The sequence below is a fragment of the Akebia trifoliata genome, chromosome 8 (assembly GCF_017979445.1).
Source record: "Akebia trifoliata isolate Shusen 1 chromosome 8, ASM1797944v1, whole genome shotgun sequence".
NCBI classification, from domain to species: domain Eukaryota; kingdom Viridiplantae; phylum Streptophyta; class Magnoliopsida; order Ranunculales; family Lardizabalaceae; genus Akebia; species Akebia trifoliata.
The window spans coordinates 892,398-909,176 of NC_141382.1; the positions used below are offsets into that span (position 1 = coordinate 892,398).

The window sequence follows — 16,779 nt, forward strand, 5'->3', positions numbered from 1 at the left end:
TCTTCCCAATATGGTATCAAAGCTATGAGATATGAAATAATCCAAGACTTAATCTAAAGCATACGTTTTATCATTCTTATGGTATCAGATACCATGCACAATTCATATAGTACAACAGATAACTTCCAATAATTTTCTAGATTCTTCCACAATTCTCTAGAATATTTTATAGAACATTCTACATCTTTCCAGACCCTTCCAAAACTATCAAGCTTCCACACGATTAGGAGGGGAAAAAAACCCTAAGCCACACCACAGGACTGTGATGGTAACATCAATCACATTTTCTTGTCATATAGCAAAAGCCACAACTTTCCAGAAGAAGGTTCATAGAAGATTTGAGGCAAAAGTCCCAAAATCCAAACCACCACTGTGTGCTTTTTATAGCTCTGCTTTTTTCAGAAAAACAACTCATTGTAAGGTAACTTGCATTTTCTCAATAACTTACATTCTCTATTTATGCAGATTACAAAAATGTGCGAGCTAAATATCGACCTGTCGCAGTACTGAACCTCTTGTGTTGTTTCACCAAATGAACATGTCCTGCGGGAACTATTATAAGGAATCATTCCAAACCAGCCAAAAAAAAAAGCCAAAAAAAAAAAAAATCAAACCATTTCACAGTTAAAAAACCACAACAGCCGCAGAGAAAGATTAGATTACGATAGCCTCCAGCCCTCTTTTGAGAAATTAACAAATTAATATATCATGGAATGCGAATATCCAAAAGAATATATCAACCACTGCTCAGAGCGCATACCCGAGAGTGCTTTCTGACCCCCTTCCCTCACCCAAACTCCACAAGCTCTCTATCCGTGAATCCTACCTTTGAACATGTTTACCACCACATCAATCCAAAATAAATTACAAACTCACCACTTCTCTTCACCCATTCTACAAACTCCCCACCAACAAAGATATTATCGAGAAAGACCCTGTTGGTGTTGATGTCTCCAACGATCACAAAATGGGCGGATTGAAAACGTTACCGATGAACCAACCATAATGTACATCAACCACATTCCCTCGCCTAAACATATCTATGCTGCCGAAGGCCCTTGCCAAAGTGAGGTTGCATCAATCGTACATACAAACCATTCATTGCCACCAGGGAATCATGGTTCCCTTGCTCCACAATTCGTCCACCGTTGAGAACTACAATGTTGTCTACATGCCTCATCATTGCCGCTCTATGGGCAATAAGAATGGTTGTCTTGTTACCCATGACCAATGTATCAAGAGCCTCCTGAATCACCCGGCTCGACTCCGACTCAATAGAGGAGCTGGCCTCGTCCAATAACAAGATGGGTGCATTCTTCAGGACCACCCGAGCAATGGCAATTCTCTGCTTTTGTCCAGGAGTTAGATCCACACCCCTCATGCCAACATGCGTGTCATAACCATGAGGCAAGCTACTGATGAATTGGTGAGCATTGGCTATCCTTGCAGCTTCTTTCATCTCAGCCTCTGTCGCATTGTGCCTTGCATATATGATGTTCTCCCTTATTGTGGTTGAAAAGATTATAGGTTCCTGTTGAACGAGACCCATGTGGTTTCTCAACCACCTCAGATTAAACAGCTTCAAATCTCGTCCATCCAGTAAAACTTGGCCAGAAACTGGATCATAGAATCTCTCTATCAAAGAAATTATAGTGCTCTTTCCAGACCCTGAAACTCCCACCACAGCTAAAGTTTGCCCCCCATTGACTTTGAGACTGAAATTGCTCAATATCATCACCTCAGGGCGAGTTGGATAACAGAAATCAACATTTTTCAGCTCAAGACTTCCATAGACATTAGGAGGTTTCAGCCCAGAGTTATCGTCTGGGTCAATCTTTGGAACACGATCTATGATTTCAAACACTGAAATGAGGGACTCTCGTCGTTTTAATATGTATGGGGCCAAGCCAAAAGGTTCCACCAATGCAAAGGTTGCAAAGGAGAAGACCATGTACTCCCTGAGAGCTGTAGGCAGATCTAGATAGCCTTTTTTAACAGAGACAGCAGTGTACCAAAGGAGGAGAGCATTGCATGCAAAAAGCAGAAATTGTGAAAAGCCAAAGGCGAAACCGATGGCCATTCCATGGAGGAAACTCTGTTTGAATATTTTTACTAGATGCAATCTGTAGAGCTCCATTACTTTATTACCAGCACAGAATGCCACAACAGTGTATATGTTTCTAACTGCATCTTCGAGGACTAAAGATGCCTTCCTATGCATCTCCTGAATCCCTTTGGAGAACCCTGCAAGCCACAGCTTCTGCAAAATGAAAATCCACATCCACTCAGAGGATTAGATAAATGACAAATTAAAATATTTACAGTGCTTCATTACTAAGCACTAAAAATTGGAAGTGATGGATAGGAGATTAATGATGAAAAGTACACAATCCTCGATGAATCCTCCCCTATCACGAAACCAAGTCAGGGAACCTAACATTCTAATCCAGATCGATGTTTGGACACAGAAGCAAAGAAAGATTGACCTTTGATAAAAAGGTCCCTACGTCAAGCAAAAGCATGCATGAAAGATCTATATGCAATCAAGGTGTGCAAATATAAGAAATATTTCTTTTTGCTTCTTTCCTCCAAGTTCTCATTAAACCCAAAATATAGTGTTATAGATACCCAACAAAATAAATATTTTTATAGGGATACCCAACAATATAATTGTTGGGAAGATTATATGAAGAAAGAAAAACAAAAGTAAAATTTCATGAACAAGTACCTGTTGCAGATGTTTTTTTTACTTTCTACTCAAAAAAATCGCATACTAGTTTTGGGTTTTAATGAGAACCTGATTGTTATATGGGAAAAAAGACATACTACAAGAGAAGAGAAAGGAAAGAAGCAAGAAAATTATTTATTCTATATTAGTCCTTTTATCCTTGACGAAGTAGAGAATCATACAGATTTTCATCCTCTTCTTTTTTTTCCCATTAAGTGAAATAATAGTGTCCTTTCTTCAAGGCATTCCCACCCCAAAACATAGCCTTAACAGGTATGGTTCCTTATCATAGTAGACTTACCACCATCAATGATGAAAAATATTGCCTTTAATACTAAGCCCTCCCTTATTGTGCCTACTGATGGAAACAAAAACAACTAATGTGTGGAGAAAATTAATAATTGGATTATTTTTCAATATATTATACTTTAAAAAAATAATAATAATAATAATAATAATAATAATTGGATTGACTAGGACATTTAATGACAGATTCTGAGCAATCTATGCATTGAGACCATTATAACTTCCTCGACTTTATTTTTGGTCACTTCTTGAACATAGAAAACTAATTCTATACATTCAACTGATGTTGAATGTCGCATCAGAAGTTGTTTAATTGATCAAAGAAATGGCTGCAAAGTAAATTTGGATCATAACTGCATCAAAGTATGCATATGAAATGCTTCTTTCCAGCAAAGCATGGAGGCTTGAGGAAAAAACCTGTGCTATAGCAGAAACAATAAGAATGGGCAGGGTTGCTAAAGCCACAAGTGCCAATCGCCATTCCAGTAACATCCCAATAAGAATAGCCACAACAACAGCTGCAGTATCCTGGATAAATATCGAAAGTCGGTTGCTAAAAGTAGCACGGACAAATGTAGCATCATTTGCCAAGCGCATTGACAAGGTGTCAGCACTGTTCTCCTCTTCATCAAACCATCCAACTTCATTGCGCAACATTGCTGGATGGAAATGAACATGTATTAGCCCACATCGAAGATTGTATAGATATTTCTTATACAATAGAAGCATAAAAAAGATGATAATGTTTAGCCTATGAAGACACACATAAGAGTAGAGAATATGTCGTTTACCTGAGAACATCATTCTCCTAACTCGCTCGGTCATCTTCTCCCCCATTATACCAAAATAGAAGTGCTGCAAAAAATTGGCAACCACTGTTACGATACCCATGCACGTGATGATCAAGCACCATTTCTCCACTTCATGACGTAAGAGGTGCCCTTTATCTTTGTAATATGACACCACTATCAAGGAAAGAACATAAGCGAGAAGAGGATTAAAAGAACCAAAAATAGCAGCTCCAATGCTCCCCAAAAGAGCATAAAACCACTCTGTGAAGCTGAGCTCTGCAAGCCTCCAAAATGGTGGAGGTTTCTGATGTAGTGTATCCTTTGACTCCCTTTGTTTCAGGGGCAAACTATCAAATTGACTGAGGGGTCGACTGAAAGTCTTTGAGTGGGAACGTTCATTTTTAGGATCAGACGTCAAAAGAGGTGAAACAGGTGATTCAGGATCTGAAGCATTTGATGTCTGTCGGTGTACTGAATGAACATCAATCCTGGGCAGCTCAGGTAATTTCATTTCAAAACTATCCTGTCTTTTTATGGATGGTGCTTTCTCTGCTGCAACCAAGGGCATTCCATTTTCTAGCATTTGCTCTGAAGGTGGGCTCTGAACTTTTGAGGATTCATGTGAGTTAAAGGTGCCATCTGGGGGCCAAAACGCATGGAAACCATGAACCCTCTGAAGCGAGGGTGATTTAACCATCTTAGGAGATGATGGTTCTTGAAAGCTTTGACTTGCTGATGAATCCTTTTCAATTTCGAAAGCTGCTCTCTCCTTGTAGTTCCTTATTGGTGTCCTACAAGTATAGTATAGAGAAAACATCAATAAAACGAAATCCAGTTTTCCATCTCCAACTAAAGCTAAAAAAAAGAAAGTAAAAAGGGGGGAAGAGACATTGACAACAATGGCCACATAAGAAGAATACTATACAGGATAATTTTGACCAGCAGCAATAAGCATTACAAGCTGTAAAATAGATCACTGACACGTTACAAAAAGGTTTCTTTCTTTCTTTCCTTTTTTCCTGTTTTCATTGGATAAAACGAAGAACAAACAAGGAGGTTGAGGCGACCTGCCTAAAAACACCAAGGCAACAACAAGAATCGAAAAAAGGTAAAAGAAAGCATAAAAAGTAACTAGTCCTTAAATTGACAACTTGTAGAGACGAAATAGAAGATTAGGGAACCAAGCACTCCAAACAAGCACCTTGGATAAAAAGAAACAACTTGTCCAAGTGATAAAAAAGTTCATGCTCATCATCAATATCATTCGCAGTGCCTTATCCCAACTATTGCATCGACAACATTAATATTATTCCACCATTCAAAACACAAACATCAAGCACCTGAATTAAGTTGCAGATTTCTATACCAAAATGAACTAAAAACTAGATAGATACAAAAGAAATGACACCAAAGATACCTACAAGGACAAGTAGTCCCATACAGGAAGCTGGAAGACCAATGACTAAAATGATGCAAACAAGAGATTGTGAATACAAAAATTATCATCCTACACTAGCTTGCCCAACCAGAGATAATGGATGATATAATTGTTTTCAGTAAGGCTTTGATGATGATGATGATGATCTAGAAAAACATCAAATTTTACAAGTTCAAATTCATGCTGCTGACCCAAATAGCTTTGGATAAGGCATATTCTAGTAAAACATCCAACAAAGGACTTCACATGTGAAATATACCTTTTAGGAAGTTTTGCTGCTTCTTCACATCTAAGAAGTTCTGCATATAGACCATCCAGGGTTAGCAATTCATCATGAGTACCCATTTCAACAAGTTGGCCCTCCTCCATCACAGCTATATAATCAGCATTTCTTATGAGGCTAAGCCGTCGAGCTATTATTATAGTCGATCGTCCCAACATAAGGATATCTAGAGCCTCCTGAACAGCCCTTTCTGCTTCAAAGTCAAGACCACCAGTGACCTCATCAAGTAAAAGAATAGATGGATTTGATAGCACTGCCCTAGCAACAGAAAGTTTCATCTTCTGTTCTTCCGTCAATGTCAAACCAGCCCTACCCACCTGAAATGCATAAATTAAAAGAAAGAATAGATTGAGTCACTGTAGTATGTAATATGGTCTAAGTTGACACCCATTTTTTTTCTCCTACCTGTGTTTCATATCCTTTCTCAAGTGAGCTGATAAATGTATGGGCATGTGCTATTTTGGCAGCTTCTTCAATCTGATCAAAAGTAGCATTGGGCCGTCCATAAGCAATGTTATCTCGAATGCTTAAACTTAGCAAGGCAGGTTCTTGGGTGACAAGTCCAATTTGGCTTCTTAACCATTCTAGTTTCAAGCTTTTTATATTCTCACCATCCAAAAGGACCTCTCCTGCAGCACAACATAATTTCCAGTCCAATATTTATAAAATGAAACGGAGAAGAAATGGGCAAGCACTAGACAGGATAATGTGATCATAATACCTAATGTAGGATCATAAAATCGCTCCATGAGAGGAATAATACTGCTTTTTCCCGAACCATTCCTACCAACAAGTGCCACAGTTTTTTTAGCAGGTACAGTTAGGTAAAACCCACTTAAGATAGGGATTTCAGGACGAGAGAGGTAGCTGAAATACACATTCCGGAACTCAATGTTTCCTTGCACAGAAACTATGGTATTTCCATCTTGATTAATGGAAGATGTTGAACGGCTTATCATCTCATAAAGTCTATATGCAGCAATTCTCCCTTGTTCAAATGAATAGAAATTTGTTGCTGCTTGATTTAATCCTCTACAAATGACAAGAGATCACAATTACCAGATTGTTAAAACGAGGTAATAATCAAGGTAAGGCATGAAAAGAATGAGAACTAGATGCTTACAGGCCACTCAAAATAACAGCAAATAGAGCTATTATAATTTCACCACCATGGGCCTGTCCATGTGAAACCAAGAATCTTCCAACCCAGAGTTGCAAAGCACACGAACATATTGCAAGTCCATATGTAAATCCAAGTCCAAGGCCTTGCACAAGACTTATCAAAATACCATATCTCAGTGTTGCTTGGAGCGAATTTGCATAAGAATACTTGGCCAATGTTTCGTTTGTGAATGCATATAAAGTCCTGACGTACGAGACAGCCTGCACATGTAAGAAAATGGTCCATTACCAAGCAATGGTCATGAAACATGTTATTGGACTAACAAAATATTACCACACAGTTATCGATCAAAAAAAAAATTACTACACAGTTATACTTCATTTTTATTGTGGAATTCATTTTCAGACAGTATTTTACTACCAATTTAAGCATTTAAAACTAAATTGCAACCTGCCTCAATAGAGTCAAGTGTTGTTGAAATGCAATGAGCGGTTTTGTGAATGACTCAGGTAACAACTAGGAGAAAAGTATAAACAAATGTCATGTTATTTCTACAATCAATTATGATGAAAGAGACTGGATATGTCCTGTTTTTCAATGCACCGACTCAACATCTTATTTATCAGTCCTCTTGCCAAAAGTGGTAGGCATATAAAATAAGGAAGAAAAAAATGGATATCTTAAAAATTCACAACTGGAGATAAAATCCTACCAAAAAGAGTTTTTTCAAGATTTCCCTCTAAGAAATCTTTGCATTGACATCTCATTTTCTCATTTCTTTTTGCCTTACCGCTGTTCCAGTTGCATACATCAAGTGCAATCAGATCAGATCTTTCCTCGGGAGAATTTAGAAAGAGATTTGAACGTGTCTTCTTTTGGTGCTTGTGATGCTGAGATAGCTAAAAGAGTGGAGATTCTTGAACATTTTTGTATTGAGATAACTAGTTATGATCTTTTCTTTTTATCATAGTTAAACAATTTTCAAAAAATGAAGATTTGGTCACATCACCAAACTTCAATGAGTATCTGAATGGTCTAGCTATTAAACAACAAATTGCAGGTCGGGACTTACCACCAATCTTCTCCAGATATCCAGAGGACAAAGAAGGTGTTTATTTGGTCAACGAATTAAAATAAATAAAAAACTTGGAGCTTGTATTATTAGCTGAATTGATAGATCCAAAAAGAGATTCCAGATTTGGATAAGTGCATAACGTCATCTTCATGGACTTAGGTTGATTCGTTTGTATCAGAGTTCTCATAAAATTCGACAATGATGATATTTATGATACTAGATATTGTTTTCAACAATTTCTTTGAGGTTGAAGAGAAATATCAGAAAGCAAGTTGAGGTAGAGGATTTGTCCTGGACCCTAAGCAATCCCAAGAATAAAATAAATATAAATAAATAAACTAAATGAAAACCTAAAAAGAAAAAAAAAATATCATCAATAATCAAGTCTCCTTCAGGTTTTCATATCATCTATTTATACAAAAGCAAAACCATAAAAGCCTAACTTAAGACCTAAGTACCAGATCACACCCATCCATTTCAAGTATATAACATTTTCCTGATAATGACTAAAATGCCCCTATTCTCGTTACTTCTGTCAGAGTAAAACTTTTCTCACGCCTTTGAAGCCCAAAGCATTAGAATCTCCACAAAGGTCATGAAATCATTGTGGTAAATCTCGAAACGAACTCTCCAATGTATTTAGAGGTTTCTCAATCAGTTATCTGATTAAAAGTTTTTTTGACAGACCATGAGATTTATTTTATTTTATTTTTAAAAGGAAGAAGGCCTGCCTACAAGAGGAAATACAACCAAAGAAGAGAATTAGGACCTACAAAGCAGGTCCCATCTAAAGAGAAAAACCCTCCAAAGGTCGTAAGCAACTTCCACCAAAAAAAAGATAAAACCTATAATATTAAGGATAATCTCTTGAAACAAGTTGGCCTTCCCCTCAAACGTTCTCAAATTCCTCTCCTTCCCAACCTCAACAAGGTTTAAGAATCTGAACCTCTTCTCCTGAAATCTATTTGTTGTGGATTGAGATGCCAAAGCTTGCATCATGATATCAGGCATTTCTCAAGTCTGCCATCGGGTATGGCCACTCACTAAAGAGGTGAAAATTTATTCTCACATTAGTTGATACTTATCAGGGAGGGGTAACATAGTCATCATGTAAGAGTATCCATGGAGTCAGTACCTAGCATAGAAATCGTTAGCGATGGGCATATCTTGTTAAATTCAAAGTTCTACTACATGCTTCCAATAATAAAGACTTGGATAACAGGCAGCATCTGATAGAGAAAAAACCACAAAAACAGATGTTTTATCACGTACATTTTTTGATAGGCAAGCAGGAAGGGCGGATTTTGAACCCATGACTCTGATACTACCACTCACAAAAACTGACCAAGCTGGAACCTTCAGTGTTATCCCCAACATCCTTGACTTTCTATTTAGTTTTATTATTTCTACACATTAAAACCAGAAGGAACACAGGAAATATCGAACTCAATTCTCATATTAAGGCACGGATTTTAGTAGAATGAAGAACTATATAACAATTGACATTTAGCCAGAGTGTTCTCGAGAGAAATCTACACTAAAGTAGTAAAGACCACAAACCCAAACAATGTTAATGGTGATCGTTCAACTATATGTTATCATCTAATTCCAATTTTAAGAACCATCTGGAAAAGAAGGTGGGAGAGCTGCCATTACACCCCGACTTTTACTTATTATACCCCAATTTCTTAAAATATTTATTACACCCCAATTAAGATTAAAATTTAAAACACACTCGTTCAAACAATTTCAGTAGTTGTTTACAATTATGATTAGGCTCATATAAATCCTAAACCCAAAAATAGTAATCTAGCAAAAATACTAATCGAGAGAGATTCTATTGGCACCCCAATTTTACTCATTCTCAACCATTCATTTATTTTCTTTATTTTTAAGTGAGGTGTACTAAGCAAAAAAAAAATTGGGTGCCAATAGCAGCTCTCAAATAACAGGATAGAGAATGGGAACAATAACCTGTTCGGCAACACTTGCTGCTTCAGCATATGCATCTTGAATATTTTCAGCAAGTCTATGGAGAAATATATTAGATATTCCTCCCGCAGCAACAATAAAAGGGCCAGTGGCTAATGTTATGAGTGCGATCTGCCAACAGTTAATGAAGCCAATGACAAGACCACAAAAAAAGGTCGCCATGTTATGAATATAATTACCAACCTGTTACATCAAAGTTCCATTATCAGAAGTAGCATTTGATATGTGCAACATTTGCATGATGCAGACCAAATTCTTAAAAGAAGGTAAACATCAAAGTGGAACATAGATCCCTTTCAAGAAGCAACATTTTAAATTATGAAACATACTTTCTCACTAAGAGCAGACTGAATTAGCAGCACGTCACTCAACACTTGGCTCACAATGTCCCCGTTGTTCCCATACGTATCAAAAAAACTCATGTCCTGGTTAAGTAATACTTGAACATACTTTGACCTGATGACTGCAGTCTGCCTTTCTCCGGTAAGAATCCAGCATGAGACCTCTATAACACAGAACAAATTAATCTTGGAGGTTTTAGAGCATCATCTACCACATAAAAATCGCAGAGAAACTAGCAATGATGGAAGTTTGACATACCAATCCAACCAGCGGCAAAAACACCTGACGCTATGTAAACAATCTGTAGAGCATGCTGCAGAATGGATAATGACGAAGTTAAATAAAACCAAATTTGGGCTCGTGAATTCTAAGAAACATAATTATATTTAATAAAACAATGAACCTAGTAAAAAATTCAAGATTAAGTCCAAAAAGGCCAACAATGGATCAGCCTTGCCTGTGCTATGAAGGCAAATAAGTAAGAAAATGTTCAAACCCTGGAAAACTTAATTTTAGAATCATGTCTTTTAATACTAAATATTATAACTATGGAATTCAAATTCTTGGAATGATATATATTAAGAAACACATATTTAACATTGAACAGTTGGGGCAAGGATTTGATAATGATGTTTCACATTGAGAAAAAATTAAATACACACATACATAATCCTAGTAAAATATCTTTAGATATAAACTTCACAACAAATGAAGACGAAGCTCTTGGACCAGTTACATAATGTGAAATTGTAGGCATGCGTATGTGCATGATTAGGAAAGCGGGGGAGGAGATGCCGAATAGAGTGATTTCACTGAAGGAGGAGATAATCTTATATACGCTATGAAAGCTTCAGATCCCGTCTCAGACTAAAGTAACCACAATATGATTGTCGTTTAGAAGGAATACTCAAAACCAACAACCAATAAACAGAAAATGCCATGTATATTTGTCAATTAAAATTTTCCCAGTGAGTTTAATTAATAGAAATTAAATTCTGCAATCAGATTCAGAGAGGAAGGACAAAAGACAATCTAATAAGACCTTCCAAAGGCACAAATATTAGCTCTTGAGAGTCCTTATTTAAAGGAACCTGAAAAAATCTCCATGTCTTGCTTATAAAGAACCTTGTTTGCCAATCAAGCTCATATAGAAATTCACCTCAAGATCCTCAACAAGAGTAGTTTCAACCTTCTGTCCTACTACAAATATATCAAAACTGCATTGACATAATTTCTTGTTTATCGAAACTACATATAAACATACAGGAAATTTAAAAAAAATTGAGAAAGAGTGAAGCTTAGGAGTTAAGAATTACTGCTACATGTAATTTGCGATACTTAAGCAGATGGACATTAAAAAAAATGTCTTAAAAAACTCTGCAACCAATGATATTACAACTCATCAAAATCAGAACCTTATCCCAAAGATTTGGGGTTGGCTAAAGATATGACAACTAAACACTTATACCTACCCCCCCCCCCCCCCCCCCCAAAGAAAATATATATATAATAATAAAAAATAAATAAAATAAAATAAAAATGAAGCACCAAATCATATGCATCCTTATAAGAGACTTAGGTGTATTTCATTGCTCTCGGTGAGAAAAAAAAATTGCTGGCTTTTTATCATAGTTTCCGTATGCAATTATGGATCATATTTTCACCTATGCCATGATTGCATAGGCAAAAATATGATCATTGAACAATATACCATCACATAAATTTGTTCGTGATTGCATGTGTCCAATACACAAAAGAATTTTTTTATTTTATTTAAACCTAAACCTTCTATAGATAACCCACTCTCAATTCCGACTACTCTCTAGCTTGCTTCTACTATCTACAAAGTACACATTTTCTCTCAAAAAGCTCTTCCAATCTAAAGTTCAATTTCAAATCTTCTTCTACTTAAATTTCAACTTCTAAATTTCTACATCAATCATTCTAATTCAAGATTAAAGAATTTTGTAACATTCAAGAATCAAGAATTGAAGAAGCTTGTTTGAAGATTTAAGGTATTTTACTTTTTGAGTAGTTGAATCATTAAATTTATAAGAAAATCACCATCTTGTCTTCTTCTCCTCCATTCTTTGAGTTATACATTCTTGCAAAAAAAAAAAAATCCTATTTTTTCTTAGTTTATATAATTTTTTTGGGAAAAATATATTTTTCTCAACATGTCACTGCATATGGGGTATTGTGATTCACATATGCGCACAACATATGTTGTTCACACATGACCACATATGCAATTTGACAACATTGCTTTTGATTACACATGAAAAATCAGATTTTAATGAAAGATATGGTCAACATCAAAGAGTTTGCCTTAAAGTTTCTTGCCCCGCAGGAAAATCATTTTCCAACAATCGCAAGCAAGTGGCACTTTCCTAGAAAATGGTGAATCAAACACCAAAAAATCCCATTTTCCCAGAAATTGATTTTCCGGAAATCAAACGCAACATTAGGCCCCATATGTATCCCATGAAATTTGCATTCTCTGGAAAAAAAATTGTGTAAAAATCTTCAACAGGAAAAAAAATTTCCCTGCTATGTTTTGTAGCCATTTGATTATGTTATGGAGTTTGAAGAAAATGTCATGAAAAGAATTATTTGTTGTTTGTTTCACATAAAAGAATTTTGGAAGAACTATTTGTTTTAGAACATATTTTAGGGTAGTTTAGACGTATCACTCAAGGCGTTGGTGAATATTTTAATTATCCCCACCATTTTCAAACTGATGAAAGAGACCAAAACACCCCCTTCTTCCTCAAAAAACCTTCATCGTATATAGTTATGGTGAAAAAGAAAGCCACTTGTTCTTCACATTATTTGAAAATAAAATATATCTTTATCCTAGATGACTTTGCCAAATAAATCTTTATCCAACTTATCAAAAATCTTTATCCAAGAGAGACGCGCTGAAAGCAAGAGAAAGCATTGGCAGCAGTGAAAAGTAACTCACCGGCCAAAATTTGTCATTTAATAGAACTATACTTTAGATAAGGACAAAGCAACCCGTGTTTTATGAGCGAACAAAACACATTGAGGTGGATTGTCATTTTATTCGTAATATGGTGTCAACTAAGTAAATCATTACTCCGTACTACAAGTCAGATAATCAATTGGGAGATGTCCTCACAAAGGCATTGCCAAGAAGTTCATTTTCTATATTATGTACCAAGTTGGGCATGCTTGATTTCTATACTCCAAACTTGAGAGGGAGTGTCTGAGTTATTATTTTATTTTTAGTATATGTAGTATTAGGCCCATAACTTTTGTAAGTGGGTCCACAAACACACATGTAGGAGAGAGGTTTGTCTACTATGTTCATCTCTCTCTCTCTCTCTCTCTCTCTCTCTCTCTCTCTCTCTCTCTCTCTCTCTCTCTCTCTCTCTCTCTCTCTCTCTCTATTGTTATTCACTTATTTCTCTTTTTCTTCTCTTTTCGAACCCTAAATCTTCATCTTCACAACTCAAACGTTGAAGAAGATAGATTGTGGGCAGGGGGGGTCCAAGAGTTTTTGGTGGAAAATCAAGGATTGACAAATAAATCAAACCCCTTATCCTAAAGATTGAAGATGATGGATTTCGAGGAAAAATTAAGGATTTTCGACAAGGGTTATTTTGGTCACTTTATGTTAGTCTCTCATAGAAGACAACGGTCAAGGAGGGTAAGTCATCAGCTTGAAAATTAAGGGTACCTAAAATATTCACACAACCCCCAGAGGTATGAAAATTACCTAGTATACCTAACAATCCAAATAGCATAACCAACTCCAGTAAACAACCAATGTTAATCGCTCCCATTCACAAGATATATATCAAACTTCACAAGACGTGATGACTTTCAAATGCACATCCCAATATAGTGTTAGCCACATCACATAATGAAATGAATCCATTAGCTTGCAAATCTTTGTAGGAAACTCCCTTTTGATCAGAACACCAATAACATGAAATCTATGATTTCAAAACAATCAATCCCATGACAAACCTCCTTTCTTTTACCACTAGATGTACAATATTACCTCTCCTACTCCTTCATGGCCAACTATCCACATGCCTCACAACTTATCTCTCCATCAACCCCCCCCCCCCCCCCAACACTCACACTCACACTCACACTCACAATGAGACTTTTAAACTTTCTCGCTCCATTTAACCTCTTCAAAAAAGCTCCAAGACCCAACAACCACAAATATTCTTAAGTTGCTGCATCTAATATTGTGTTGAGGAAGTCGCCATAACCATAACAATATATCGCCAATTCCCCCAACTAACCATCATCTAATTTTCTTGGCATCCACTTCAACTACAAGATTGTCACCATGATCGGTGAAAATTAACCAAGGAATTGAAAACAATTTTCCTATTAAATGATTTTCAACCACTTATAATTGCAACGCCTTCCAACTATAATCCCACTAAGGAAGAGAAAATTCTCAATCTGTACATAAGAGATATTCCAACAAGCCAAACCCACACTTCAACTACAAAAGGATCGATGGCATGGTCATGGTCACCTGACAATGTGACACCCACTCAACAAGAGAAGTGGCCTCACATTATAATGAAGGAAAGAATCCACATCCCATCCCATACCTCAATTGATGATAGTACCTCAAGAGTTTCTAGCCCATTTCCTAATAGCCACCACCATAAACCACCATTAGATGTTAGTTTTAAAATCGTATAGTTCACATAAACTTCAGTCCATGATGAAATCACAATAAGATCTCAAAATTTTGCAGATAATTTCAATCAGATACTAAAGTTTTATATATGAATTGATCAAAATTATTGCACAATTTGAAATGTTGAAATTCAAAAAATTCTTGAAACTGAAACAATGTCAACGATCAAGTGGTTAAGCTAGTAGTTTCCTAGCTTGATTGATTGAATTCCTTGCCATTAAGAATGGTGCGTCGTCACTACTCGCTAATAAGGTCGCTTCAAGGCAGGCGGCCAAAAAAAAAACATTGTTTGATGGAACATCGCATCAATTTTTTATCAGTACTATGCCCGCCTTAACAGTAATCAGTTGCTCATCTGGAAGTCTTCAAAAGGGAGGTTGAAAGGCATGACCAGTCATTAATCTCAGAAACCAAGTTGCATGCCCCACCCTTGCAATTTAAGCCTTGATGAATATAACTTACAAAAAAGAACAACCTTCGATATGAACACCCTATTATTCAAATCTCTCCCCCCCACCCCCCAAGACAACAGCGTATTTCCGACTCTTCTTCTTCCAACAAAACTTCGCCACTTAATCAGGGCCAAGATTTAGTGATCGTTGGTGCACCTTCTACTACACCACTAAATCGAGTAAGATAGTGCTCGGATGGAGTTTCTTAACGTCTCACACTACAAGAAACAGGAAAGTTTACAACAGGCTTATAGAAAATGTTTACAGAATACAATAAGCCCAATCTCTGGATTTTGAGCTCAGAGTGGATTCTTGAAACAGAGACTGAAACCCAAAGACGCATCTTTTCTTAACTAATCCCATCATTTCTTCCAGACCTAACACTAGTAGAACAGTATTCAAGAGGTTCCCCTCAAAACGACTTTGCTTAAAAATATGTTTTTTTATATCAGAATTGCTACTATAAATTAGAAAACTTTACTGAACAAAAGAAAAAACGAAATTAGGGTTTTCGAAACCTACCTCTGAAAACTTCTGAAACAGTGCTTCGGATCTCCAATCTAATTCTTCGAATCTCAGCAAGTGAAGAACTTTTCCAAAGAAATGCAAATACACGACAAGTGCCGCTCCATGAGCTGCAGCAGCCAACGACCCAACAACCATGAGAAACCAATCGAAGTTATCTGCACAAGCAAATAACCTAGAAAACGGCACAGCTGCTGGTGGTGGTTCGATCTCCTCCACTTCTTCGATCCCTTCATCTTCCTCCAACTGTACTGGTTCTGTACTAGAATCCAAATATGGAGATGGAGATTCTGGAGGTTCTGAAACCTCTGAAACTGGTGTTAGAGGTTGTATGTGAGGTGGAGACCATCCGAATATTCCTCTAGATACCATTATCAACGAAGTATCTAAAAACCTTGAACCCTAATTCATCAAAACCCTAGAAATGACCAAAATTAGAGAAAAAAGTAGTGGATCGCGTGGGAAATTTGGGGGAAAATAGCAGAGATGGACAGAGACGTTTGTTTCTTCGTTGGACGTGTTTTTTTTATTTTTATTTGCTTGGTTTGATCAAATCCAAGTGAAGATTCGAGGAATTCATGAGGACTAAAAAACTCGGTCAAACTAGGCGGACAGAGGAGAAGAGAGAGAGAGAGACAGTTTGAAAGTTGACTTGCCAATTGCGTTCTCTTCTCTTTCCTCTCTCTCGCTTTTTCCTCTTTTATAAGTTAACGACGCTAACGGACGTTTCCCTGCGTCTGAGATTTCTTTCTCCCTCTCTTCACCCTGTCTTTGGCGGACTACAAGGTTTAAATTAAATTAGTTTTTTTATTTTATTTTTTCCCCGATTAGTTGCACATCGTAACAGTTGCACTCCAATCTTTAAATAAAAAAATTACTTGAACCCATCTTGAAAGAAATAAAGATTTCCTCACGCCCCATCACATAATCATAGATCATTTTGCCTAGGGATATGCATAAACATAAAAAAAATTCTTGTTTATCCTAAGGCAAATGATCTGTGATTTTGTGATGGGGGCGTTAGATCA

The 16,779-nt window shown here is 36.6% G+C and overlaps 1 protein-coding gene across 1 annotated transcript; it reads right to left on the minus strand.

The window, feature by feature from the left end:
• Positions 1-355: 355 nt before the first annotated feature.
• Positions 356-16,516, minus strand: LOC147395283 (ABC transporter B family member 20-like). The gene is made up of 11 exons (XM_086452086.1): positions 15,749-16,516; positions 10,337-10,391; positions 10,066-10,241; positions 9,719-9,919; positions 6,670-6,929; positions 6,268-6,578; positions 5,952-6,175; positions 5,523-5,863; positions 3,826-4,616; positions 3,452-3,693; positions 356-2,260 (listed from the first exon to the last, which is right to left on the minus strand). The coding sequence occupies exons 1-11, from the start codon at positions 16,121-16,123 to the stop codon at positions 1,031-1,033; spliced, it is 4,206 nt and encodes a 1,401-aa protein (XP_086308212.1). The 5' UTR covers positions 16,124-16,516; the 3' UTR covers positions 356-1,030.
• Between the last annotated feature and the right edge of the window lie 263 nt (positions 16,517-16,779).